This window comes from Falco peregrinus, chromosome 4 (genome assembly GCF_023634155.1).
Source record: "Falco peregrinus isolate bFalPer1 chromosome 4, bFalPer1.pri, whole genome shotgun sequence".
NCBI lineage: Eukaryota > Metazoa > Chordata > Aves > Falconiformes > Falconidae > Falco > Falco peregrinus.
Window position 1 is genome coordinate 29,239,518 of NC_073724.1, and position 26,945 is coordinate 29,266,462.

Here is a 26,945-nt window from a genome sequence, read left to right on the forward strand (position 1 = left end):
GCACATTTCATCTCCAAGAAAAAAATTTTCATGGCATATGCAGAAAATTCACTAAACCTTGATTTCCAAAGATGCTCATTCTAAAACTAAAAGCTTAAATCTACATAGCAACCCTAAGCACCTAGTGCAAGTCAACTAAAAACAACAATTTCAGCATCCTTCTGGATGTAGGATGAAGTGAGGACTTGAAATAGCAAAGGAAGGTTAATTGGTATCTATTATTCTTTATGTGGAAGGGCTAGTAAATACTACCTGAGGCCAAACTGCAAGAACCTAAGAAAAAACATTCAGATAACTTTTAGATTTTTCATTACTATAATCATGATGGAAACAAACAAGTGTGATATGTCAACAGATCCACGGGCTTTTTTACTGAGATAGCTTAATATCAAGTTTATTTTAGATGTTCTACAATCAACTACTAAAAGAATACATACACACCCTAAAAAAGAATAGTGGTGGACAAAATGGGGATAATTTCCAAAATACTGCAATAAAGATTACATAGGATGAATAACAAAAAGAATTTTCACTTAAAGCCAACATTTAGGAACTTTCTTCAAATGAAAGTGAGCAAGTCTGTTTAATTTTCTTTTAAATACATATGTAACTGCCTGGTTTAGATATCAGAATTATTAACAGGTTTCGTGTTTTAGCACAGTAAATGACCAAGCACCATACTGAATTGCTTGGATCATCAAATAAAAACACAGCAACTAGAGTTGTAAGTGAAGAAAAAATCAGATCCTCTCCTTTGGATAGAACATATTTTGGTGCTAGTTTCATGCACTAAAAAAATCTAAATATCACAAAATTATGCACAGGATTATCTTTTAGCTGTTCCACACCTGATATAACTCATGCAACAATATTCTACATCTGCCAATTTTCTTCTCTCAGTACAGTTCAGTTGTTCACACAAGCAAAAAAAACCCACCTTTTCAGAAATGCACGCCTTTTTAATCACTAGTTAAGACACAAAATTATCAAACAAGACACACATAACAGCATTCTTTTAAACAGAAGTATTTCTAGCAATAGATTTAGAAAGCAGCATGGCAGCACTGGAATAATTAGTTTTCACTACCATTCATATGGGTAACACAGCCAGTATTGACAACTATTGGTAGGTTATCGGGTGGTAATGAATGGGAGAGTAGGGGGGTAGCGAACGAGTATTTGAACAGAGCACATTACTGGAGAGCTAACAAGGAAGGGAAAAAGGCTTAAAAGGTTAGTATGTTTCAGTCACAAACTCTAGCAGTTAGTAAGTGAACTGCACAGCACCAAGAACTAATGACACACTGAAGTAGGTGCTCAGAAACAGAAGTACATCCTGGAAAACTGCCACAGAAAATACAAGTAGGCAAGGCTATTAAGAACTAATTCACTACTCAGCAATTTATGTCTCTGCATATTTCTTTTTAACATCACACAAGTAGTCACTTAATGTATTTGTAATGATTTTCCTTTGTGTAAGTATTCTGTACAGCTTTTAATCTTTAAGGTGCTTCATACAATAATGTATGTAGCATTACTAATTAATAATGTTGTGTATTCAACACCAATTAATAATTCTTAAATTAGGCAATATGAGTATTCAAGGCCAAATAGAAGTTCCTTTGTTGCATGTAATTAGAATCTGACGTAGTCAAAAAACAAACACACAACAACCCTGCCAGAAATGGTTTGCACTTGGAATCAAACCACATGTCATTCCAGTAACTTTGAAGTATTCTGGGAAGCAGAAATTAACCAAAAGTACTGAGAAGTTTCCAGTTGTGACAAACTATTATTTTAACACCTCTCTTCAAACTCTGCATGTACAGTTGATATAAAAACAAACTTCTGCAGAAAAAGTCCAGCTTCATTGCAAGCTCGATTTAAATATGAACTCAGACTTTTTTTTTTTTTTTATAAACTAAAAATCAGATATGTGAAGCAGTTATATACTTGACCAACAGTCTGTATAACTAAGAATGAAAAACATAAAAATCAAACATAAGATTACGGTGGTGCTGTGAAACTTACGTTCTAATTTAATCAGAAAAATTTTAATAAACCTTGACAGAACAGAACATCTCATAGAAATGTGAAAAGGAAGGGTATCAGAATAAAGCTATCAGGGCAAGGGAAAAGTCTCACATTGGAAAAGTTGTATTTCCTTTTGTGTAAAATTTCTAACTTGAGGTTATATTAAATGTGAAAAGATAATGCTAATTGTTTTGATAAAAAAAATCAGTAATTAATTCCTAGAGGTAGAAAGCATTTTTGCTTTAGAAGAGCCCTAAGAAAATGGTGAAACTAAAATTCAAAAACAGTGAGAATGAGAAAAAATACAGTAAATCTATTTTATGTAAAATTAACTGTGCATTTGCATGAGACAGACTGGAATCGATAACTATTCTATCTGTTTTCATATACAGAAGAGCAAAAGATTTTAACAGAATGAACAGCTTATTTCCCCACCACCACCACTTTGGAAACTGCAACAGAACTTCTGATTAAGATACTTCCTTCCAAGAGTAAAGAAGGGCTCAACAAAAACAGCATCACAACACAAGCAGTAAATAAGCGCATGTATTTCCTCCCTAGAAAAACAGGGTAGCAAATCCATGTGTCACAGCTGACCTCGTTCATGACACTAACTAGCTGTGGACAGACAAGAACTTCAGTGTGCTGTGGATTTGCCTGTACTCTGAAAGGCTTACAAACACAACTACAAGGGTAAAGATCATCATGTGTTTGCCCATCCTATTAATAATATGATCAAAAAAATAAGAGTACTGTGTAGAACACAGAATGCTTATATGAGAATTAAGTAGTTAATTTTCAGGACAACAAAAAAATTGAAGGTTCACGCAAGGCATAAAAACAGAGGAGCTTACATTTATACAAAATCTTTCCAGTGAGCTTCAGTACATTTAAAGAAATCAAGGTTCATCATCCCTGTTAAACCATATGTTCCACTGACTTGCACACAAGACTGATGACTCGCCCAGCACAGAGTTTTGTGACTGCCATTTAGACATTCAAGGACCTTAATATTCAAGACTACAGCAATTCCATTAAAAAAAAAAAAAACAACCCAAACCAAACAAAAAAACCCCATCCCAAAACCAAACAAAAAAAACCCCAAACCCAAAACACCAAGCACAGGAAGGACAAACACGAGGAAATTATGCTTTTCCTGTACCATTGAACCCCTTCCAATCAAATATTTTCCAAAGAAAAATGGAAGAGATGCAATCTGTCTTTCTTCAAAGTTAGTAATGAGTAACAAAAGCATTCAAAGTGAAAAAACACATTTTTATACTTCATTCTCTATGATTCTATGGCACTACTATTACTGCTTTCTCAACTTAAAAGACAGAAATGTTTCACAGTAAGCAACCTATAGCAGAAAGCCAAGTCTTTAGAATAACAACTATACCTGAATGAGTCTCAAAGAAGAGAGTCTAGCTTCTGGATTTCAGCAATAAAACAGTAAAGAAGTGAACATGCATCAGGTATGAGAAAAAACTAATGGTTGATCAGTAAAAAGAAGAAATGAACAACACATGAACAAAACTAAGTTAAAGCAACATGAACTATAATTATCTAGGTATACATTTAAAACAGCCACTTGCATTTCTAACAAAACGTAAAATCACAGTAGACTACAATATACACACGACAAACAAAATGAAAAGAGCAGAGATCATATTGCAGAGTCAGGACAACTAACTAGAAACTACATGCTAAGCATGCTAAAAAGCACCTTTCACAGGCTTACAGAAACGGGCACTTTTTTGAGTCACAGACTACCATGCTGATACTTTGGCCAGAGAAGTTGAATTTGCTTACCTCCTGTAAAAGATCCGCCTGTTCGATGGCTTTGAGAACATTTTTCTTGGAAGTCTCCTGAACTTCCCCTCCTAAAAGGAACTCATCCAGAATAAAATAGGCTTTTTCAAAATTGAAGATGATATCAAGTTCACATACCTAAAAAGAACATCAAGCATTATTGCAAAGTGGAAGGATACTATCTACCGAGATATATCCTCTCACAAAACTTGCTCACAGCTTCACCAAACTTCACCAAACCAAGACGTCAGCCTCAGGCTACAACCTTTTAAGAAATGGGTCAACAAAAAAAACAACCCACAGTCCTTTGAAAAAACAATGAATGAGAATTATTTTTTCTTGCTTGCGTTAAGAACAGTTACAGCAATCTCTTTGAAAACCGTTTTCATTGTTAAAAAGGCTCCAATTCACAGCCATCAGTGTGACATGGCTCTTCATGAGGCAAGAGAATATACAAAATTCCTCTTCTTGCATGGAATATCCAAAGCCAGATCAGGCAATCTCACAGAAAAATGTGAAAACATAATCTCAACTTTCTTATTCATCCTGTGCATTTCCTAGTCAGAAGGACTAGGAAGGCAGAAGGATGAGCAGCAGTTTTTCTAAGAGTGCTGCTAATGTACATCACCACAGTTGTTTGTGTTTGCTATCTGGGTAAGCAGATACCTGTCTTTTCTTTCTATACCACTCCTGCTAGTTCACAACCAACTGCCTCCTTTGGGAGCAGGTGCAAGAAGTGCACACACTAGAGCAGTGCCAGGGAGAAGAAAGCTGGGCACCTAGACAGAAAGCTAAGGATAAGATTTTATCTGTCCTCAAGTGAGACTACTACAAAATGAGATAAATACAGAGAATTAAAACTGGATTAGTAAATTCTTCTCCCAAATTACTAATTTTGTATTTTAACAGTTGTATAGGCAACCATCAGTTTAGTTTGGCCAAGCACACAACATATAATGTGTTGGGTGCAGCTTTTCAACAGCTAGTTGATTGTATTTTTTAGAAGTGCTGTCCGCGTAAAATAAAATGACATAATATAAACAGACTAACTCACACTGCCAAAATACTTGTCAAGAAGTTCTACATAGCGATGAATTATTTCCAAGGTTATTAGTTCATTGTCCTGATCTTCAATAGCACAGCAGAAATACAGGCTTGCATATCTGTAATAACAAAATAATCCTGATGTTAGCCTAAGAACATGAACAAAATGAGCGCACCTGCGCTGTTATTACATTCTCAGTAGTCCCTCCTATTGAAGTTTAGCATACTGTAACTCTACATCAACAGCCATGCAAGTTTACCAAAGAATGGCTGAAAGAACAGCAGACATATACATGTACAAAAGGGATCTGCCTCCTTGAGCCAAGCAACACTTCAGTCTTTATCATCCTTTAGCTGGTAGAATTAAATAAACCTATGAGGTGGCTGGAAAAGGAAACTTATTTGGTTTTATGGCCTCCTTGCAGAGTTCTGAGGCAAGATATTTTCTTTATTATCTGTAACATCCAAACACTGATGTATCAGTCAACAAATTCAATCTTAAATTTTTATCACACGATCTACAAACAGCTTTATTAAAAAACTATAGAAAATACCTAAGAAAGAGAAACTGAATTAGCAATTAGGATTTGGTCTTTATATAGAATTAAAGAAATACCCCCAGACCTTTGAAACTAATGCCATATACTCCAATTGCTATTAAGTCAACAACTCAATCACTACCAACTGCCCTGGTATCAGACTAAGGAGAAGCCATCAATCCACTTCCACCTTGGAAGACAGGGAATTCTTTACTTCAGATATGATCCTGAGTTTCACTTTAAAAACACCATCCAATTCTACTGTACTTACTCTACCATGCACTTTTTCCAAGTCATGTTTAAAAAAAGCTGATGCAAAACCAAAACAGGAATGAAAGCTGAAAAACCCATTTGTAGTATTTTCCAAAGTGCCCAAACCATATGCTGTACAGACACATGGCACAAATGAGATTTCAAGGGATACCTGTTGTAACTGATAATTTACATGAGCCAAAAATAGCTTTTGTTTGGCTGTTCAGAGAGGCCAACTGGCCACATTAAGCACTCCAAGTAACCAGCCCTATTGAAAAAGTCATCATTCAGATACGAATGCCAGGTCTGATGCATATTTGTTTACCATGTTGAAAAACACATACAACTTTTAAACATTACACATATTTTATCAGCTGAGACTTTGTAAGCCCCCAAAGGAACTGTCAGGGTTTTCAGCTAGAAACCTGCGAAAAAAACGTTGTGTTTTGTTGTACATTCAAATTTGTCTTCCAGCCACTCACTCACCTTGCATAATTTATGACCTGAATGTACCCCCCACTCTGCTCTAGCTGATTCAAATTGCTACACCTTCATCATGAACAACTAATCAGAACAACTTTTTTTTATTCAAAAGCTTTAAACTATTGTAAAAAAAAATATGCCTAGGACTTCTTTCCATCCAACCACAAAACATGATGAGGAAGGGGGAGGGGAGAGAGGAAGACACCTCCATTGAAGCACTTGACACTTAATTCCCTTGCTCTTTCATCTCTTCAGTGCTGACTACTCAGCTCATCAGAAGCACAGGTCTTTTTAATTTTACACTGTTGTGTCTACACCTCACTGATTTTTCAAGGACATTTACAGTCATTGTATTAGCTTGTAAGAATCAATTTGTATAAAGCATCTTTTAGACAAAGCTATTTTTAAAAGTATTGGAAAGTAATAATATAAAGAAAAAACATGTTTGCAAACCTACCGAGTAGGTTTGTGTTTCAAACTCCAACCTACAAACTACAGAGTTTTAAAGTCAAACTCTGAATTTCATTGTAGAAAAGAGCTTTGGCACATTAGTTGCCAGTTATGCTAATTGCCAGCGCTCAGGCCAAATCCACCTTAAGGAAGCTTTCTTCAGGTTCAGAAGTGCAGCACTGATTATGCTAAGTGTAGTTAAACTGTCCCCTTACAGTGCTTAAACCCAACTTGCATCACATACCACCACACCTCATCAAGTTTGACTCAAATATTTGAAATTTACCCACATGGGGCAGTTCTGTTGTGCTTTCCTGTTACTTAAGAATCTCTTTTGATGCACATAAGTATTTCATGTGAATACCTGCACACACACAAAAAAAAAACCACACAGGGGAAACAGGGGAGGTGGGGGAGACTACCTAACATAAAATACTTTCCCAGAAAGTGGTCTGCTCTGTGTCCTCATTTAAAAGAAAACTTACATACTTTTGAAAGACATTGTTTGGCAGCTAGAGTGTAGATTACACATCCAAGCTCTGCCAACTGCAGTTTTGGGGAAAGAATAGACAAACTAAAACTACTCAGTGGGCATCTTAACACAAAATGGAGGCTTCGGTATCTATCATTATATGCAGAGAATATTTTTTGAAGCATTTTAAGTTACAACTGTGACTAATGGATCACTACTCAACAAAAGGCAAATGCAGGTTCAGTAAGCCTACATTGCAAATAGTAGAACAGTATAAACAAGTTAGCCATCAGTGCAAAGGGCATGAGCATACTACAAACACATACGTTTCTTCAGACCCAAATTCTCAAAGACAATAGTTTACTGCAATATTTTTTTTTTTCTCTGCAGGCTGGAGCTTCGGAAAAAACCGACCACAGAAGTCTACAGCAGATAAACTAGAGATTTTGCCAAGGGTAGAAGCGTACCTGAGTGTCCATATAAACATGAGTAGATAACTGTACTTGGGCTGAAAAAGATTTCTGCTCTGCAGAAGCCTTGTTTCTGCCTAATGAGCCTGACAGAAACCTGTCTTTCATATGCACCCAATGAAAAGGCAAATCCCAATAGTAAAGTATGCCACATCACACAAAAGCAAATGTAGTGCAGTCTGGAAGAAACATTCTGCCCTTTTTATTTTTATTGCAATTGTGGGAGTTTTCTTCTCAGTAGGTATTATTAGCAGAATCTTCAGATTCAACTCAGCTGCTTACACTCCTTTAGGGAAATATTTTATGATAAATATGGTATCTTATGATAATATTAAGTGTTTTATGGCATCATAAAGGGGACCAAAACCAGAGAGACAAAAAGTTTGGAAAAATCACCTAAAAATGTAATATGGAATACAAGAACAAAAAGGAAACACAGAGGTATAAATACTTAAACAAATTCCTGCCTTTAGACAGATGACCTTAGGGCTTTTTTGTGACATGAAACAAACGCCGGGACCTCCCTTTCAATAGTTGCAATAGTTCAACAGTGGGAAGTCACAACTGGCAGGCAGAGTTCTCCACTACTACTCTGCTTGCAACCAGGTTCAGTAACTAACTGCTGGTAGATCAGGTCACTGTGGGTAGGGCATAACTTGCAAATCCTACCAGTTCAGTGGTGTTCTACTAGGTGAGAGAACATCTGCATGAAGTCATCCTGGAAATCTGTCACCAGTAAAGCTGCAAGCAAGCCTTGTCAGCATCTAGGTCACTTTGCATGTAGATCCTAAGTGCAGAAATTTAAAGCTTACAGAGTTCGGCAGAAGCACACTTGAACTGTGAATGACAACCAAGCTGCCTTTAAGAGGCAGACAAGTGCTTAAGGGAGCCCAAGAATCTGTGGTTTGGCAACAGCTGACCCAGTGAAAACTGGGGCCACTAAAAAGTTATGCTTTGCAAAAATATTTTTTTTTCTCCTCCAAAAATCTTACACATTTCTTTAATAAAATAAGAAGTTCTGAGACTCTAGGACAGGCACATCAGTGACTATTCAGTCAAGGATACAGAATCAACAACAGAACACTAATGAAGTTAAGCATTTCTTTTACTGTTTCTCATTTCAGCAAGGCTATACCCTCCAGTAGTTTTAGAAATGAACAAAAGCCTGGCACTGGTAATCCTTCAAGAAAAAGCTACCGCTTCTTGATTCTGAGGTCTTCTAGTACCACACAAACTAGAATCCTGTACAAAGAGGACCTGATCAAGTCAAAATAATCAAACCCATGTATCACATTCACTAGAATTGTTGCATTCAGTCAGTTTTACAGTTCCACCTGATCAACACCATAGTAACATCTTTAACAGATACAACTAGCAGCTAAGATGTACAGAAAGATAGCGATCACATCAGCTGCTGGGCACAAACCACTGGCCACGTGACTGCACCTTAGGTTCACAATACTTTGAGCTAAGCGGCACATTACTAGCAGAATGGGCTCCTCCCTTGTTTCTTTCAGTGCAGGGAAGGTAAAAAAAGTTTTAAAGCTTCTTTTTCCTTAAGTCTTTAACATAACCTGTGATTATGGTTCTTTTATATTAAAGACTATTAACAAAACATGAAGACCAGCACAAGCTATGTCAGTTTTCTAACTTTATAATGCAATCCAAAATCACACATAAAAGCAAAGCCACAATCCTTAATCAAATTACCAATCAACAATAACCAAGTCACATGATCTGTTAACCAAATGCTAACAAAGTAAAATTTTCATAAAAATCAATTATTCTGCGATTTCTGATTGACTGCAATATACTACACAATGAAAATCTGTGCCAGAAGCTAGAACAGTGAATAGCTGAGGTCTTAAAAAAAAAAAGACATCTATCTTAAGTCCCTTTTTAGTAAAATTAGAAATGTTAATATTTAACACATTTCTCTGCCACAAGGGGAAATCTGCATGAGCTTCTACCCTACATGCTCCAATACCACTACAGTTAGTTTTTAAAATGGTATAACACGAAAAGCAATCATTAATTGTGTCTGCTAAGTTCTAATTAGATGTTTGCAGATGACTCCCTCTCTATTTTCAAAAAGTACAATTGTTATTGGCATCACATATTTGATATTTTTTTTTCCCCCAGGAAGTCACTTCAAATCCCTATTCGTCTCTAAGTTAGAAACTCACATGCTTTTTCAATCTTCTGGTGTCTACCAGCCTGAAAAACTCTCTTCCAAACCAGCTACAGAATACATACATCCCAATTCACGAACGTCAAAAGCAGGGCACCCTTTATTCAGTGTTTTGTAACCCTGAAGAAAAAAAATTAAGGTGGCAACGACTGTCCCTATTTTGCAACCATTATTAATGCTATGTGTATGAAACCAAGAAAAAGAAGTCACACATTCAGATGGATTTCAAAACACTTAGTTCTATCTTCTTGAAGTTCCATTCAGAAAGCATCCTGTAAGGATGAAATGCTACAGAGCTAAAGAGGCTGATCAAAACAGTTCAGTTTTCTTGATAAATGTAAAGTATCAGAAGGCAGCAAAAGCTACTGGCTTGCCAATTTTGCATTTGAGCTCATTCTGTTCTTGCAAAAAGGTACAGCAATGAGACCCTTGAGTATACTTCTAATAATGCCAACCATTCTTTGAGTCACAATATCTAGGTCAATTCTCTCTTACATGTTGACAGTAGATACACTCTAAAAACAAGAACAGCACATCAATATCAGCAATTTAAAGATGAAGATAATAGCAATGATACACACACTACATGTATAACAGCACCATGCACATACTTTTACAACTTATTGTGAAAAACATTTGCACCAGGAGGTCCAGATCCTTCCCAGTAGTAGATCAGACAATAAGAGAGCTTAATAGAGATGCTCAAGAGCCCTTCCCCTGTAAGCAACTGGGAGCACCTTTCGCAATTTCACAAACCACACACAAGTTTGTGCAGGTGTGTTTTCAGCCACTCACCTTTCAGAAAGTGTTAAGACTTCTACTGTCATGGTTGCCTTGGGATTATCTACTTTCGAGCTGTAACACCTCCCTTTTCAAAGAAATCACACTAGCTGGTACTCATCTACTTGAATTATGGTGGGATGACTGGAAAATGACCCACAAACCTAGAAGCTGTTAATGTTATCAGATAGATTAATCAATCACCTCTTATACCCAACCCTTCTGGTGACATTTTAGCCTAACAAAACATGCGAAGAAAGCAAACGTAAAACAAGTTTGAAGTGTTCATTAGTTTGATACAAGCTAATCTTAAGCAAGGTTTCACAGGCTGGCTGTGCCAGATTGGTTTGCAGTGAAAGAAGCTACTGCAGTCAGCTGTGCACACCAGCAGTCTAGCAGATGGACTGCAGTCTACATCCAGCCCAAAAGGTCTAGATACATCTCCCCAACAAATTTCTTCATTCTCCTTGACCACAGGGCCCACAGCACACTACTGATATGCACAAACACCAGAACTTTCAGCAACTCAAGTCATACCCAAATTTCCACCAGTTCCCTAGACACAAAAGGACACAAGTAGTTGTTACAGCAAGAAACAGACAGGGAGGGAAAGCAGCTGTGGAATCAGCTCACCACAGGAATAACTACTGCTGTTCAAGACTGGGCAAGGAAGGCAATTGACTGGCCTATTCATGCCTAATTTTTCCCATTTAGTCCCATAAAAGGCCAGCTGAAAGAGCAACTGAAGGCATTATCACTTCAGGGAGCACACAAAGCATTTGAGCAAGCTTGTCTACATGTATGTACAAGAAATTCTGTGAGGAAATCAAGAGGCAGAAGAATGAACTGTGCATGCTTTAAGTACAGCCTCAGCACATTGTTCCTCCTCGTTCCTCCTCGTGTTAGAGAACTACACGCATTAGACTGCTAATATTCACATGCATAATGTTACATGCACCAGTGTATATATGAAACCAGGACTTAAAACATCTAAACCTTTTTGATTCTACCCATTTGGTACACTGGAAAAGAGTTACAAACACTTCATTTGAGCTCCAGTTCTCTCTGTCCTACCTACAGAGAGAATACAACAGTATTTATTGTAGGGCACAAGTTATTTACTATCACAAAGAGAAAAGAACGGATAAACCTCCTGAAGTTTATAACTAACCAGGGAAGGGAGATAACCCAAGGTTTTGTAGCACCAGCTTTAGCTGGAAGAGATGCAGTCTACCACATCAGAATGAGGATTACTGTTATTTGTGGAGAAAATTACGTTCACACTGCTGTGTTTTAATACATTCAAAAGATCAGCACAAAGCTAAAAAACGCTTGCCAAATACTCCTAGAAAAGTTAGGAAACAACTGAGAAATTAAACTATTGCAAAGAAAATTATGCAGTACTTCCAACAAAAGAAAGCTACCCATGGTATCTTCAATTAGGACAAATGCCTTTTTGTATTCACAGAAAAAAAAGTTATTAAAAAAAATCAAAAAAACCAAACTAGGTACTGTGCAAAGTAATTTTCTTATTTCTATGAGCCTTTAGAAGTAAGTTACATTTTCAGGCAGTTTATGAAGTCACTGCCTGAAGTAAATGTTTATAAAATCTAGATTTTCTTTATCACCTCTTAAATCTTATATACTTCATATTTGTAAGCATTTATGTACTGTCTGAATCTAAACAGAGAATCAAAAACCTCCACTCCTTGTGGAAGTAGAAGGAAATCTCATTTCTTCAGCACATTTCTAAATGCATGAGTGATTTTCTACACATGAATGATTCCTACTTGGTTATCAAATTAGATTCAAGGGAAAAGTCAGTCTTCTCCATAACTAGCAAAGGGAAGGGGTGGGGGGCGGGGGGAAGAGAAAAATCAACCTTTTTTTTTTTTGCTACTTATTACACTGTTTGTGATCTATGGCAATTACAAGGTTAGTGAGACAGAACAACCTTTTGTAGACAATCTTCAGGTCTCTCCATTCCAGGAAGCTGCACATTTTCGGTTTGCGGGCTAACACAGTTTGAACAAGTTCCCTCGTGATTTTCTTCTTTTCTTTGTCCGATAATGGGACATACCACTTCTGGAGTCTCAGTTTCCCCTGGCGACTAAAAAGCAACATAAACTGCATCTGTTGAATTAGAAGGAAAGGGAGGGGGGGGAAAAGGGATTAATCTCAGTCTCTCAGTTCTGAAAAGATTTTGGTGATGAAAACCAAACAGGAAGCAAGATAGCATCCAAAATCCTAACTACGTTATGTATTTCTATAGCAGTGGCAGATGTTACACAAGATTTGGAAGTACCAGTAATAGAAAAGATTCCACTGACCAAGGTCAGTCAAAGCAAAGAGAGCAGAAAGCAAACACAAGTTTCAGAAACGGGTATTAGAACCCAGAGGTAGTGACGGAATACATCAAAATTTCAGACAAACCACGTCCAGCACTGGTATGGTTGCATTTGCGTTTACTACAGCAAATGACAAAAAACCCAGCACAGCGGTCTCCTCAAATACCCAAACTCAGTTTCAATTCACCGGATTAGAGCCTTACAGCAGGAGCAATTTGGACTTAAGATCTTTCCGAAAAGCCTCAGAATACTTTAAAAGGCATTAAATCTCCCAACGGAGAGTCCTACGGCATAGAAAAGCCTAGTCTTTTCTCACATTACACAAAAGGAGTAGAGATGAGTGCTTTCCCTGCGGTCCTATGGTCCAGGTCTCGCTTCCTCTAAAGGAGTGATGGTGCAATTATATTTTGAGGAACTTGTCGGCTGTGTTTTCCAGCAGCTGCAGCGTTCGAGCAAATGGCTTTTCTCTTTTTTTTCCTTTTTCTCTTTTTGCTCGAAGTTGTATCGGGCTGAGGAAGTTTCCCAGGCAATATGACAGACGCGAAATACGATGAGAAAGCCCAGCCTAGTCCCGGGTGACAAGTCCCACCAGCGCCAGCACAGACAGGCGGCGGCCGGGCAGCGCGGCGGTGCCGGGGCGCTCCCTCGGCGGGGGCAGCCCTCCGAGCCCGCAGCCGCCCCCCCTCCGGCCGGCGCCGCCGCCACGACACCCCCTCGCCTCCCCCCGCCTTCAGGCGACCCTCCCGGCCCCGCCGCCCCCCAGCAGCCGCCGCGGCTCCTCCCCGCGCGGGAGCGGTCGCGGTCGCCCCGAGAGCGCCGCCGGCCGCGCGGCCCGCCCCGACCCGTGAGGAGAGCAGAGCCCGCTCCCCCCGCCGGGCGAGGGCCGCCGCCCGTCCCAGCCCGGCGTGCGGAGCGGGGGAAGCGCTGCCGCCGAGGCGCACGGTGTGTCTGTACGCTGGCGGGGGGGGGGGGGGGGGGGGGGGGGGGGAGGAGGGAGCGGCAAGAGGGAGAGCCGCCAGCCGCCCCCTTCCTCCCTCGCCCGCTAACAACCGCTCCCCGGGGCGTGCTGGAGAGGAGCGGTCCCGCAACCCGGGGCAGGGAGAAGAGCTCCCGCGTCCCGCCGCACCCGGCGCGGGGAGGGAGGCGAGCCCGTCCCCACGCGGCTGTGCTCACCGTGCCCCGGGGGTGGGGGGGCAGGAGGACGAAGAGAAGGAGGCGGCGGCACCGCTGCCCAGGCTGCTGCTGCTGCTGCCGCCGCGGCTGCCGAGCGGGACTGAAGGGAGGGGAGGGAGATGCCCACAGCTCGAGCCCGGCTCGAGCGCGCGCGCGCGCCCCTCAACGGCCTTCCCCCCCCCCCCCCCCCACTCCGCGCGGGCGGGGCGGAGCCGGGCTCGCGGACGCCGCTCCCAGGCGGGTGGGGGGGGGTGGGGGGAAGGGAGGGACGGTAGGCGGGGCCGGGCGGCGCCCCTACTCCCCCCTTCTCTCTCCCAACAAAACTTTATTAGCTTGGCGGCTCGCGGTAGCGGGGGTCTGGGGCCGAGGCGGGCGCACGCGCAGTGCGGCGAGGCGCGGGGATCTGGGGGAGCTGGCCGCCACCCAACCGGGGAGCTCGGCGCAGCGGCGGGCGGGAGGAGAGAAGCGCGTCACTGACCAATCAGAGGGAGGAAGAGGCGGCGGGGGAGGAGCCGGCGGCGGCGGTGAGAGGGGCTGGGTAGGAGGCGGGGTTAACGGAACATAATCCGCCTGGTCCGTATTAGGATTGGGCAACAGCCGGCGCGGCAACAGCCAACCAGAAAGCGCAATGCAGATAGAGGTCCGCAGGCAGCCAATGGGCCGGCGAGGCACGGCGCTGGGGGAATGACATCAGTCAATCAGGCGCCCGGAGATTGAGACTCCTCCCGCGAGCGCCCCGTCCCCGGGGCAGGGGAGGGGAGGGGAGGGGAGGGGAGGGGAGGGGAGGGGAGGGGAGGGGAGGGGAGGGAGGGGCGGCCGGGCCGCGCCTGCGCCGCCCCGTGTTTCCTTCTAGCACGTGCGCGCCCCGCTGGGGGGGGTTGGAGGCGGAGGCGCGCGCGGGGCGGGGCGGCGCGGGGCGGGGGGCAACCCCCGGGAGGGGATGCGGCGGGAGCAGGGCAGGGCCGGGGCCGGCGGCACCGCTTCTCCCCGGGAAGTTTTTCCCCAAAGTCACCATGGTTGCCAGCGGAAATTAGATTCGCAGGGACAGCCGCCGTCACGTATTTAGCGGTGTTGTGTTCCGCAAATCCAGTTTATTTATTTTTATTCGTGTGCAGCTTAAGGAGAATTTCCGTGCCCGAAGAGCCTGATTTGGGAGTTTGGCTGGTTTTGTTTCTTTTTTTTTTTTTTTTTTTTTTTGGGGGGGGGGGGTAGTTCTAATTGGCGTAGGCTGAAAAGACGCGGTGAAATTTTAGTTGGACTAAATCTGCAGATGTGTCTTTTCCAGCCAGCGTCGGATCAGCTTGTAAGAAATAAAAAAGAAAAAAAAAAGTCTTTTAAGGACTTAGAGCTTTCTACATCATTAGCGTTCATCTGCCCAGCAGCATTAAAGGTGGCAGTGGCCAGAAAAGATGACTTTAACCCGCTGATGCTTTAATGGTGTAACAGTGACGGACAGCACTAGGCAAAAAGGTTGTGCCCCCCTCCGCAGCTCTCCTAGGATCAGCTCCAAGTGGTTTGGGATGTGCCATGCTTTTCTTACTTTTTATTATCGACACTTAAAAAAAGCTTATCCTTACGGCTACAAACCAGCTGTGGCAGCAGAAACCAGTGCTGGAAGTGCTTTTGTGTGAAAACGTGGAAGGTCTGAGAGGAAAGCCAACTTTCTGGCATTTCAAGGAATGCTATGGTCAATTGTACTTGAGGAAAACTGCAAGTGTATTTCCCACATTATAGGAGAGGTTGTAGTTGTAGAGAAAAGTGAGATGGGGGTAAGGAGGCATGCATGAAACCAAACTGAATGGATAAGGCAATTGTGATATTAAAGGTCATGTAAAAAGTGAGACTACTGTTGTAGGGGCTTGTTCCTGACATACTTAATGTTTGTTTAGCAGCCATCTCATTCTCGTTTGAACTTGCCTTTCATCAAGCACAGGAACAGATGTGTGTGGATCTGTTATCTCAAAAAGTCTTCCCTTATACCAGTGTATTACTTTGTCCTCAGTAGTTACCATGCATTGCAGCTCTGCTTGTTGCTTGTGAGGCTGTTCCCTGGTCTAAAATACTCTGTTGTTCAGAAAGCTTTTCATAAATGATCTCTTTCCTAATCTGCACTTCGCAGTTCTTGAATTTAGCATCATACATCCTATTAGTTCTCCATTAGGAGTGCATGCACACTTCAGGTGCTTCTAGATCTTCTAAATCATTATTTAAGCCAGCAACCAACTTTTATTTTTCTTCATCTGAGCTACTTCCAGTATATTAGCACCATTAAGGTAATGGGAGCTCAGAAATTAATTTCTGAAGGAGTTGCACCAGACCTGTATTACAATTTGTCACTTCCCAGCTCAGTGAAATATTTCTGCATATGGATAAAGCTGCACATTCTACAAACGCTGAGTTGATTGAAATCAGATGAACTACCCAGATGGTTCAAGAAATGTATGTATTTTGGTGGCATAAAGGCAAAGTCTCAAAGCTCCACTGACTCTTTGCTTTGATCCTGTATCTTTGTTTTATTTTTTTGTCAGATTTCCTGCTCAGTTTCAATTTACGGTTTCAGCCAGTAATGCAAGGGCAATTGTCCCACTGTTTTCCTCCCTCGTCTTTGTTACTTGGCCGGATTTCTTCAGACTTTAACCTGGAGTTTCTTAATGAAGTCTCTTCCTGGTCAGAATCACTACTATATGCATTTTAAGGTGGTATGATAAGGCATATGATACCAGTGGTATATCAGGCGTGGTGGGAACGTGTCTAGCCAGGTCTGACTCGGCTGATGCTTTCTGCCTTCCTCAGCCTGTCCTGCCTACTCATCACTGTTCCAGTTGGAGGATGCAGTCCTCAAGTTTGCCCGGATTACCATTCGTACGATCCTTCCTTAACTCATTTATCTCAAAATGACCCTGCTTATATTAAGCAATTTAAGGTGCGATTGTGTAGCGGTTTCAGATGATCTAAATCCTGACTTCTCCTGCCCCTCGTCCCATTCCCAGCTCCATGACGCCTTGTCTTTTCCTGTCCTGGCATTTTGCTGCGTCTTACATTGGCCATTGCCAACGAGGTTGCTTTTGGCTGTACAGGTGATGATACAGTAACGGAGTGAGTTGGTTTCAGGATTGAGTACCTCTGTCAGGAGGGCAGTGACAAAGGGAGGTAATGCTGTGCTTTCTGTTTGTGCTGTTTCTTTCAGGAACTTCAGAAGGCTTGCTGCTTGCATTTTTTTGCAGTGTTGCAATTTATATTAATTACCCCTCTTTATACAGACTCCATTGTTTGTTCCGGCAAGAAATTATACTGTCACTTACCCATTGAACTAGCAATATACTGAACTAGCTGTAATTATCAAATTGATAAAGATACATATGATTGCTTAAAACAATAATATAATAGCCTTTAAGTATTCCACAAACCTGTGACAATGTGAATGTCATGCAGTCTAATTTTAGACATGACACAGTGAGTCTTCTGTTCATTAGCCTTTGTTTATTGTCTTATAACCAGCTTTAACAAGACGGATTTTAAGGAATGAGTTCAGTATTTTGGTTTCTAAGCCATGAATGATAACCTCCTTGTTTATTATGGATGGATCTTTTAACTGCTATAGCTGTAAAATCCTTGGTATTCCATTTTAGATGTAAGGCAAGTCTTCAGGGGATGTATCCATTGACCATAAGACATTCGGGGTCCCCAGCCAAGAGTTTGCTCTCTAGGTTATTTGCAGCATGACTTGACACACAGAAGAGAGCTGCCTGGAGCTGGGGAGGGAGGCAGGGTGGGAGGAGGGAAGCTTACATCACATAAGATTCAGTTTGCTTGAGGTTTGCCTGGTATGGTTTATGTCAGTTCTTGAGGAGTTTTGTTTGATTGGTTGCTTGGGGTTTTTGGTTGGTTGTTTAGTTAATTAGAGTATAGTGGGTTTGTCTGGGATATTGGGTTTTACACCAAAATTAATAAGGCAAACATCCTGGCATTTGGCACTTCATGCATGGTGTTAAAGGCTTTTATAACATGAACTATTTATTATTTCCAATGGAAAAAATGTATACTCAATTTTAACAGCTTGGGGTTTTTTGTCCTTCAAGAAAGCAACCCACTATTTAGTAAAGAAAGGCGCTGCTCCTGCCTCCTTTTCAACCACCTCAGCACCTTAAAGAAGAGGGCAGCATACTTTGAAAGTGCATACTGTATCTTTGCAGGCCTCCGCTAAAGTAGGCGGTGGATGTATGAGTGAGACTCATTTTATTGTTAATTTATCTTTTTGATGCTCAATAGCAGACTCCATTTTCATTGACTGAATAACTGTGGAGTCATTATGAAGGCAATAAGAACTGAGCTACTAGCCTTGGAAGTGATTACTGCTAGATTTCTGCCTCTTAAGCCTCCCAACAGGATGTTGCATTATTATATGCAATTCTCTTCCCTGATGTACTGTCTGAGCGTTGGCCAAACTATCGGTGTACCACTATGATTCATGCAGAACACTTAATCTCAGTGGAGCCAAAGTAAGTATACATAAGCCCGTAAACGGCAGTTTTCATTGCTATGCTCCTTTTTTACATGGAGCTCTCTCTCTTGATGAAAAACTATTTAGTGCAATCTAGTAGCCTGATTGCTGGGTGCTAGTAAATCATCAGCTCATGCCTGGAATTCTTACCCACCTGTCTTTTCTGTGTAGGGCTTACAGGTTTGCCAGTGAGAGACTTCTGGACAATTAATTGTTTTAAAATACTATCGGTTTCTAATAGTCACGTATAGCTTTCAGAAACATGGATTGTTAGGCCACATGTGCGATAGGCACAGCTACAAATAAAGTATCACAGATGTTTGTCCTTGAAATTGAATTTTCAGAGCTGAAGGAGTAGTTTGAAGTGTGGTCTTCCAGCCTGGTTGTGAGAGCTACAGAGTCTGAACTATGCCTTACACGTGTCATTTGCTTTGGAAAATAAAACCCTGCTTTTGAAAGTGTCTGAATAGGCACAAATGAGGTTAGGGAATGTGGTAGTTACCAGTCACCAAGGGCTTCTTTTTGTTTACCGTGTTTATTATCCTGAGCCTGGTGCAAGGCGCAGCAGCTGTTTGAGTAAGACACACACAAGCCAGCTGGTAGCACTGTGTATGTTGGGCAAGTAAGCAGCATATTTCTCTTTTGCTGAGGTGATGTTCTTTCATTTTTCAATGTTTCTGTTGGAGTAGTGCTCAGAGGCCCCACAAGTGAAGAAATTAACTGCTCTGCAGACGTTCATGAAGAAATTGTCATGGCTTCTAGCTTTCCTTCCTGCTCCGCTGCTACAAACTGTGCCACAGTGCAGCAAAGAATTGAATGGTTTCTGAAGGACGTGTGTGTGTGAGGAGGCTTGGCTTTTCAGCTTCACAAGGTAAGTCACTGGGAGGAAGGGAGAGAGGAAAGGAAAGGGGAGGCTGGGATTTCTGAGGCTGTGTCAGTACTTTGAGTTGTTGAATACAGCATCTCATGTGTATGTTGCTCATCCTCTGTCAGTTCTAAGAAAGCAGTAGCTGCCACTGCAGTTTGTAAAGTGGCTGATGCTGCAGGTTAAGCAGTACATACTTGCCAGATCCATTCCCTCAGATGAAGGAATGCTTGGATAGGCTTGTGCACAGCTGCTCAATTTTGCCCAGGATAAAGATATATTTTTTTTAATATACCAGAGTACAACTCCGGTTAGGACACTTGTGAAGTCAGACACATTCAGTGTAAAACACTGTGTAGGTTTTCTGTAATACAGTTTGATCACCCTAAGTCCATGGAATTCCTCATTTAGGCATGTATGTCCTCTTTTGCCCTTGCTATGAGGCATGCCCAACTGATTACCCTGTGAGGCCTCTTGAACTGACTGTGTGAAGAGCCTGATCTAACATAGCTCAGCAGGTTCTACCTCTTGCACTAAGGAGATAATCCAGTTTCCAACTTCTGACTTTCCCAGATTGGCGCATTGCTTTGTGTAACTAGGACAGAAGATACAGACTTGTGTGTCCTAATTTTCAGCAGATAGAAACTTGTCATGGAAACCTGGAGACTGGTCTGAATCTGAAATGGTAACCTAAACCTAAAATGTTTCATGTTATAATCGGACTCCTAAATCTCCCATGCTTCCACACTGATCCTCCAGTAGTACGCTAAGCTTTCATTTCAAATCCTTCTGGAAAACTCAATATAACTTCCACTGTCATTTTAAGGAAAATATTTTACATGATCTGCCTAGATCTTGCCACTACCAGGAAGGGATGACATCTGTAAGGCCTTCATTTATTACCATTTTTGACTGAAGTGTTTGAAGTGGATGAAACTGGGGCACTCAAAGGCCTGTAAATCATTTACTCCCTAATTTTAAAGGCTCAAGAAGAATTTGTGGTGCTTAGATTTTGTGCTGGCTGTGTCCACATGTGAGAAAATTTTATCCATGTGAATTCTTGTTTACCTGTTTGTACCCCCTCTCTTGCCATTACTTTGTAAAGCCTGTCTTTGCAGTGCCACCCTCAGCCCATCTTAAAGCTGCTGAACAGCAGTTTCAGCAAACATCTTTGCCAGAAGGACGTGTGCATCAGTTGAAAGGGTATGTACCTGGGACCTCTAGGTTTTGGATCTCTAGGTTTTGAAGGATTTTGAAGAACTAAAGAGCATAGGAGATGAGTGCGACAAAACTCACCATGATATCTTATGGAAAGGGAATGTGATTTTATAAAAATATCTCTGTAAGTAGTTGACTGCCTCCCATTACGCTTTCACATCCACATACTCCGCAGCACCAAAATGTGCATGTTTAAATGGTCTGGCCAAGGTCACGTTTGTGATCACACAGAGCATAAGGATGCTGTCTGTTAAGTCTTCATTGTGCCTCTGGGTTACTTGATTGGCAAATGAACTGATTTTGGACTTCCTTTTTATGCTCCCTAGGAGGGGATGTGTCTGGGATACTTTGCCTCACTATTTTGTTTCACCCTTCACAAATTCATGAATGTCATTAATGTCCTGTTGCCTTTGGGTATTTTATGGTTCTGGACTTGTTCTTTGTCTTGTCTGATACCTTCTCTTTAGGTCAGTTTGTTCCTTCTCCTCATGTGCATACCTTTCTTTTTAATACATGTTCTACTGCTTGTTCTGGTACTTTCATACAAACACATACACATGCGTCCACTCACACTCTGTTAAAGACAATCTTAGTACTTGTTACAAATCATTGCAAGAGGGCCAAGTAGCTCCTCCTTTTGCCCTGAACACTTTCTTCCTCAAGTGCAAGCCTCAATTTTTATTTCCATCTCTACAGTAGCATATCAAATACAGTTAGAGCCCTGTCTCAGTTAGAAGACCCTATTTACTCTCTGACTTTAGGATTCTCCCATATTCCAATGGGTCATTAGTGAAACAAAGCCAAAAGGACATTCAATTATTTGCTCAAGTCTGAGAGGCCAGTGTTTCAAAACTGCAGTGTGCGCTATTAACAAAGATGAATCCTTTGGCAGTGTATCCTTCCTACTGCAAAATACTTGCCATGTGGAACCTAAGACCCTTATTACAAATTCATGAATGATTTTAATGCATCCTGGCAGCTTTCATAAGCATTGCAGTCATATGGAAAGAAAAAAAGATCATTGGTTTGTGCAAAATAATACAGCTATGCTCATATTTGATCTATCTCTCTAATGGGAAAGGAATACTTAAACTTTTTTTTTTTAATTAATCAAGAGATGTTTCTACTACATTACATCTCACCAATCTTTTTAGAAGTCATGTTCAATAAGAGGCAATAACTCAATGCAGAGCATCAACAAAAGAGAAAAAGATGTCTAAAATGTGCAGGTCCTTGATGTGCTGGAGGAGTTGTAAAATCATGTTGTAAAACTTAACTACCAGTTGTCAGAAAGTAACACTCTAATAGGAAAATCTGGCTATGAAGGAGTCCTTTCATTTCTTCATAATATTTTAAACACTTTCCCCAAAATGCAAGTTTCCCTTCGAGCACTCTTAACTTAGAGGCACTGTTTGTTGCAGAGACAAAGCTGTCAGAAAGGAAATCCGATCGTAGAGTAAGCAGATTTTATTTCCCTGGGCACTATGGTGCAAAATGATAGCAACAGTCAACAAGTAACATTTATTGTGGTAGGTGCTTGAAGAAGTACCCAACAGCTGATTTTTAGTACAATTTTCATAATATTATATTTTCCCAGTAAGCAACTGTGTAGAAACAAAAGAGAGATTGTAGTGTCGCAAGTCGGAGAGGAAGCATGCATGGGAGAGTATGCATTGAAATGAGTGGTGTTCCAGAACTGCTGTATATAATACAGTCAACCCTGATGCAAGTCCAAAACTAAAGATTCAGACTTTCAAAATTCTGTCTCTTTTTTTCTATAGAGCCAAACACAGCTGAGCTTTGGATAGGGCTCCTAAATGCTATAAAATCTCTTCTTTCTGTAAGTTAAACAAGTTTGTCTCACTTGCTCAGATTTGTAAAAGGACCTCCTGTGAAGAAAGTTTGCAATCAATCTCTCTTCCCAGTCTGCCATGGAGAAATTAGTTTTAGAGCTTGCTTTGCTACTGATAAATAATATTAATAATAAAAAATAATAACAATCAGAATTAGGCATCCTACCTCTCTGTGTAGTCATGAGTAATTTGCATTGAGTGGTGCCAAAGAACAGCATAGTTGGAATCACCCCCAGGCAGCTAAACAGTCATAATAAGAAATTATGTCTGTGCATAAACTACATATAGATTTTCAAAAAACCAAAACCAACCAGAAACACCACCACCAACACCACCACCCAAATGCAGAAGACCCATGCCTGAAACAGAGCAACAAGCCAGGGAATATTTAGGTTGGTTTATATTTATTTACAAATGTTGGCAGCAGATGGTTACCAACATTTTATCAGTATGGCTGTTTAAGCAACTTAAAAGCTGTAACAAACAGCACAATTTATGTAGCAGCTCGCCTTCTTTAGCCCACTCTTAGTTGTGTTACCCAGAACAACTCCCATTACAATTAATCACACAGCTAACTAGCTAAAAAAGGAAACAGATGCAAATGCAAAACCAGGAAAGCAGTGTGGTTGTCCAAAACTAGAGATCGGTGGTTTCTCCGTCATGGGTGTCTTCTTGGAGTGATAGTTCTGTGCACAAATGATCATTGTCAAAAGATTTCTTCCTCTCCTAAGTACTGAGTGTACCTTGGTTATTAAAGCTTGGGGAGGCTACAGATGCAGATGCTACCTTAGCTGCTTGATAGACATGATTATCTCACCACTTTTTTTAGAGCATATTTAGCAGACAAACTAAACTAGTCTGTTTTTTTTCCCACATTACCCTTCTATTTTCATGCAACACCCAAGCTGGCTAAGTTGAGGAGGTGACTGACAGATGAGGACAGCTAGTCAAGTGGATGCCTATGACATATCGGTTAAAAATACCGTCTAAAGAAAATAAATAAATACAATGGGAGGTCTCGCCTGAATTTTCCCAAAGGCAGCGTCACACCTAAGAACATCACATCTAGAGTTGTCATACAGAATATACAGGTTTTTTATACCTCCCACTGAAACAGTTTAATTGAGCTGGATTCCTCTCTCTTGGATGACCAATTCACTCACAAATTCCAGAAGAAAAATTATGTCTTTGTAGACAGCTGGATGGAACTGCTTGTGATACCAAAGTGGAGACAGAAGAAAACGCTAGTTATCTCATCATAGAAGGGATGGGCAATGTAATGAACAGTGATTTAAAAATGGAAGCATAAAAGCTTGCTTTGCAAATATTTACAGTGAAGCTGACTCTCCTGTTCTAGCAAGTGGTAAGGAGCAGGGTGGTCACTTGTTAAGGAGAATGTCACTGTAGAGAAGAGGGTATCGCTATCAATTCACTGTCTGACGTGGCCTCACAACCTGGCTGGTGTCAGAAACCTCCATTCAGCAAGAGGTTGGAGTGTGTCTGTGCGTATGTGTGTGCACGTTTGTGTCTGAGAAAGGATTAGTGACTGTACACTTGCAAATTGAAAAGGTTACTGACTACACTTCTTTGTTGCTTCCTGAGAAAACTCTGTGTACAGTGGTGATACAACATCATAAAACCCAGGTGCAGTCTGGAAATGGGTGTAGTTTATGCTGATTTAATTGATTAAATTAGTAATAGTAAGAGGCTGAGAAAAAATAATAGGTTTTCCTTTTCATTTATGTGTAGTAAATACTCAAAACCACTTTTATGAGAGTATCTCCTTAATTAGGAGTGGTGTGCTTTTAAAATACTCTTTCTGTGTATCTTGACAAGTTCCGCAGCAAATTTTAAGACCAGAAGTGTGCGTTTAGATCTGATGCTTGCAGGGTGTATGCCCACTGCACACGTTGCTGAGGTCCCCTCTCAGAGGTGAGCAGCTCTGAGCTGATGGATTAGCCCAATGTGGAAACGTTTCCATGCCACAGCATGACTGATGTGCCCGTCGCCTCATTGTTTCTGTACCTGCTTGGGTGCAGTGGAGCACAGAGCTGGCAGTTCTGTGTGTGCTGGGACCTGCCCTTGTGCCACCTGCGGGAGCCCTGGTGTGGCTGGGAGTGACAGGGCTGGGGGACAGGGATGTAGAGGGCTCCAGCTTGCCTGCACCGTTGCTGCAGGTCTGCCCAGTCCTAGAAACAGATGGGTGCTGTCAGTTTTGGGCCTTAAAGCAGTGCCAGACTGAAATCACCAGACTGAGGAATGGATGATGGATGGGTGCAGGCTGAAAACTGGCTGAGAGCCCTGAATAACTCTCCAGTGTAGACATCACTACACTGGAGGAGTCTTTGGCAGCATCTACACTTACCTTCCACCAAGGGCTGAATCATCCTGCTCAGGTGGGGTGCACAGCATCTGGCCAGGGAAGGGGCCACCAGGGAAGGATGTCGCCGTGCCAAGGGGCAATGCTGGCTGGGGCTCAGGGATGAACTTTGGGGCTCAAGGAAGGCTTTGGATCTCAGGGTGCTCCTGGTTCCTGGGCGCAGGCACAGCCACCCTCGCACCCGTGCAGACAGATGCCTCCAAAGCCAGACAGACCCAGATGTGTGGGGTCCACCTCTGAGGAAAAGGCAGATTTGCCAGACACCAGGCAGGCAGATTTATGTCATTGCTGTTTTCTCCCTGTGCTGCAGAGAGGAGCCAGTGCCTCGACATCTCTTGGGAAGCAGAAGCTGTGGGCCTTGCTGGTGCTGTATGCAACTGGTGCTGTTAGACTTGTCTTAGAAGTTGCTGATAATGACATATTTAGGTTACAGCAGATCACATTTTCATTAGTGGTGCTGCTTCTGGAGAGGAGTGCTGAGCAGTAATCATTATTACTGCTTTAACAGATTGTATCTGCGCACAGCTGCTACCTGCCACTCTCTGTAGATACAGCCCTAGTTTTAAATCCTAGTGGGTGACCTTGTTATCAGTTCCATGTTTTCAAAGCCCACAGAAGCCTGGCCCCACACTATGCGATTTAGAAATAAATACATTGGAGGCTCCTTTTCCATGCTGTTTGGCTTCTGAGTCTTTAGCATCCATATAGGTAATTTTTAATTTTTCTCTCTTCAGCGGGCTGAGATTTAGGTGCAGGAAGGAGGGAAGGACAGAAGAAAGGGAGGGAAGGAGGGGAAGAAAAAGGGGGAGAAGGGAAGGAAAAAAGGGAAGAATAGCAAGCAAGAAGAAGAAGAATTATTTCTACAAAACACCACCAGAGGCTGTGCCTTTAAGAAAGGTAACAAGTAAAGTAAGTTTCACATAAAACCAGAGACAATAGCTCTGTCAAGACTTGGCTCACTGAACAAGAGTGAAAATCAAAGTAAATTAATATATTTTATCCAACAGTAGCTTGTCAGCTCAAAATTATCCATGCTAGCACGGACATTAACAGGTTGTAAAGCCACCCCATTCCCTTTTCATAAATTCCCTGGCTTGACTTAGTGAACTTGACATTTCTTGTCCCCTCTGTACTCATGATTCTTGAGACTAACTCACAGCAGTCCAGGTAATGGATTACCTTGGTGCTGAATTTTATTTTATTTTCTGAAGTGAGAGGGATGGTATTTCAGGCTTTTACATTTGAGTGCTACTTTTACTTTCTGGGCTATTGAATATGCAGGTGCAGAAGGACAGAGTGATTCAGGATCTCTGGTTTCTCTAGAAGGCTGAGAATCAGTGAGGTGGTATTTCAGGAGTTAAACCATTGAGGGATCCAGGAATAATTGTTTGGACGATAAAGTACAGAATGTTTTGGGGGAAGAGACAGTGCTCTGAGCTTTGTCTGGAGGATCAGCCTCCCTAAGACCTATCCTGGCAGTCACCTGTGTCAGCATGAAATACGGTATAGATTGATTGGAAAGTGTGACTTTGGATTGTTATGCTGTGTAAATCCCTACATCCACCAATTTAATAGAGAGATACAAGTTTACACCACTGGCAAGTCTGGCCATGTTTTTAATGTATAATCAAAGGCTTTTGTCACAAATACAGAGAAAATTACCTCAAAATGTGATCCTTGACACGGGGAACAGTGTCATTTCAATGTAAACTGTGGGCTGGCCACAGTCAAAGGTTTGTGGTATGCAGTGCTTCCATTTTAAATGTGTGTAGAAAGAATGGATTTTGTAGTTGAAAGCCTGATAATGCTGTTATCCTTGTTCAATTTTTTAGCACCATCTGTTCTTCCCAAGCAGAATTTTCTGACAAATCATATGAGCAAAAACTTACTTTATTTCTCCATGCAGCAGACAAACCATTAGAATTATGGAAATCTGGTTGGGCAAAGAAATATGTTTATAAAATGATTGGTTTAAGTCTTTGTTGTCTGAGAAAATGCCTTTTTAATGTACTGACAGCTGTCTCCCTCTGGCTTGTTTTCAGTGTAACAGTTTATGTTGGAGCCAGATCATTTGTTTCAT

General features: G+C 41.5%; 1 protein-coding gene across 5 annotated transcripts in view; it reads right to left on the minus strand.

Annotated features, from left to right (window-relative positions):
- The window catches only part of AP1S2 (adaptor related protein complex 1 subunit sigma 2), a 32,430-nt gene extending 18,202 nt beyond the window's left edge, over positions 1-14,228 (minus strand). For 2 of the 5 annotated variants that reach the window (XR_008747059.1, XR_008747060.1), the window contains exons 1-4: positions 14,049-14,228; positions 12,482-12,660; positions 4,901-5,009; positions 3,847-3,984 (exon numbers count right to left, since the gene is read on the minus strand). Coding sequence is in view for 3 of the 5 variants with exons in the window: in XM_055803130.1 (XP_055659105.1) it covers positions 3,445-3,465; positions 3,847-3,984; positions 4,901-5,009; positions 12,482-12,660 (447 nt within the window). In the remaining 2 variants the exon portion in view is untranslated. Of the gene's footprint in view, positions 1-3,433; positions 3,466-3,846; positions 3,985-4,900; positions 5,010-12,481; positions 12,661-14,048 lie in introns of all 5 variants that reach the window. The other 3 variants (XM_055803130.1, XM_055803128.1, XM_055803129.1) reach the window with 3 other exon arrangements.
- Positions 14,229-26,945: the final 12,717 nt, after the last annotated feature.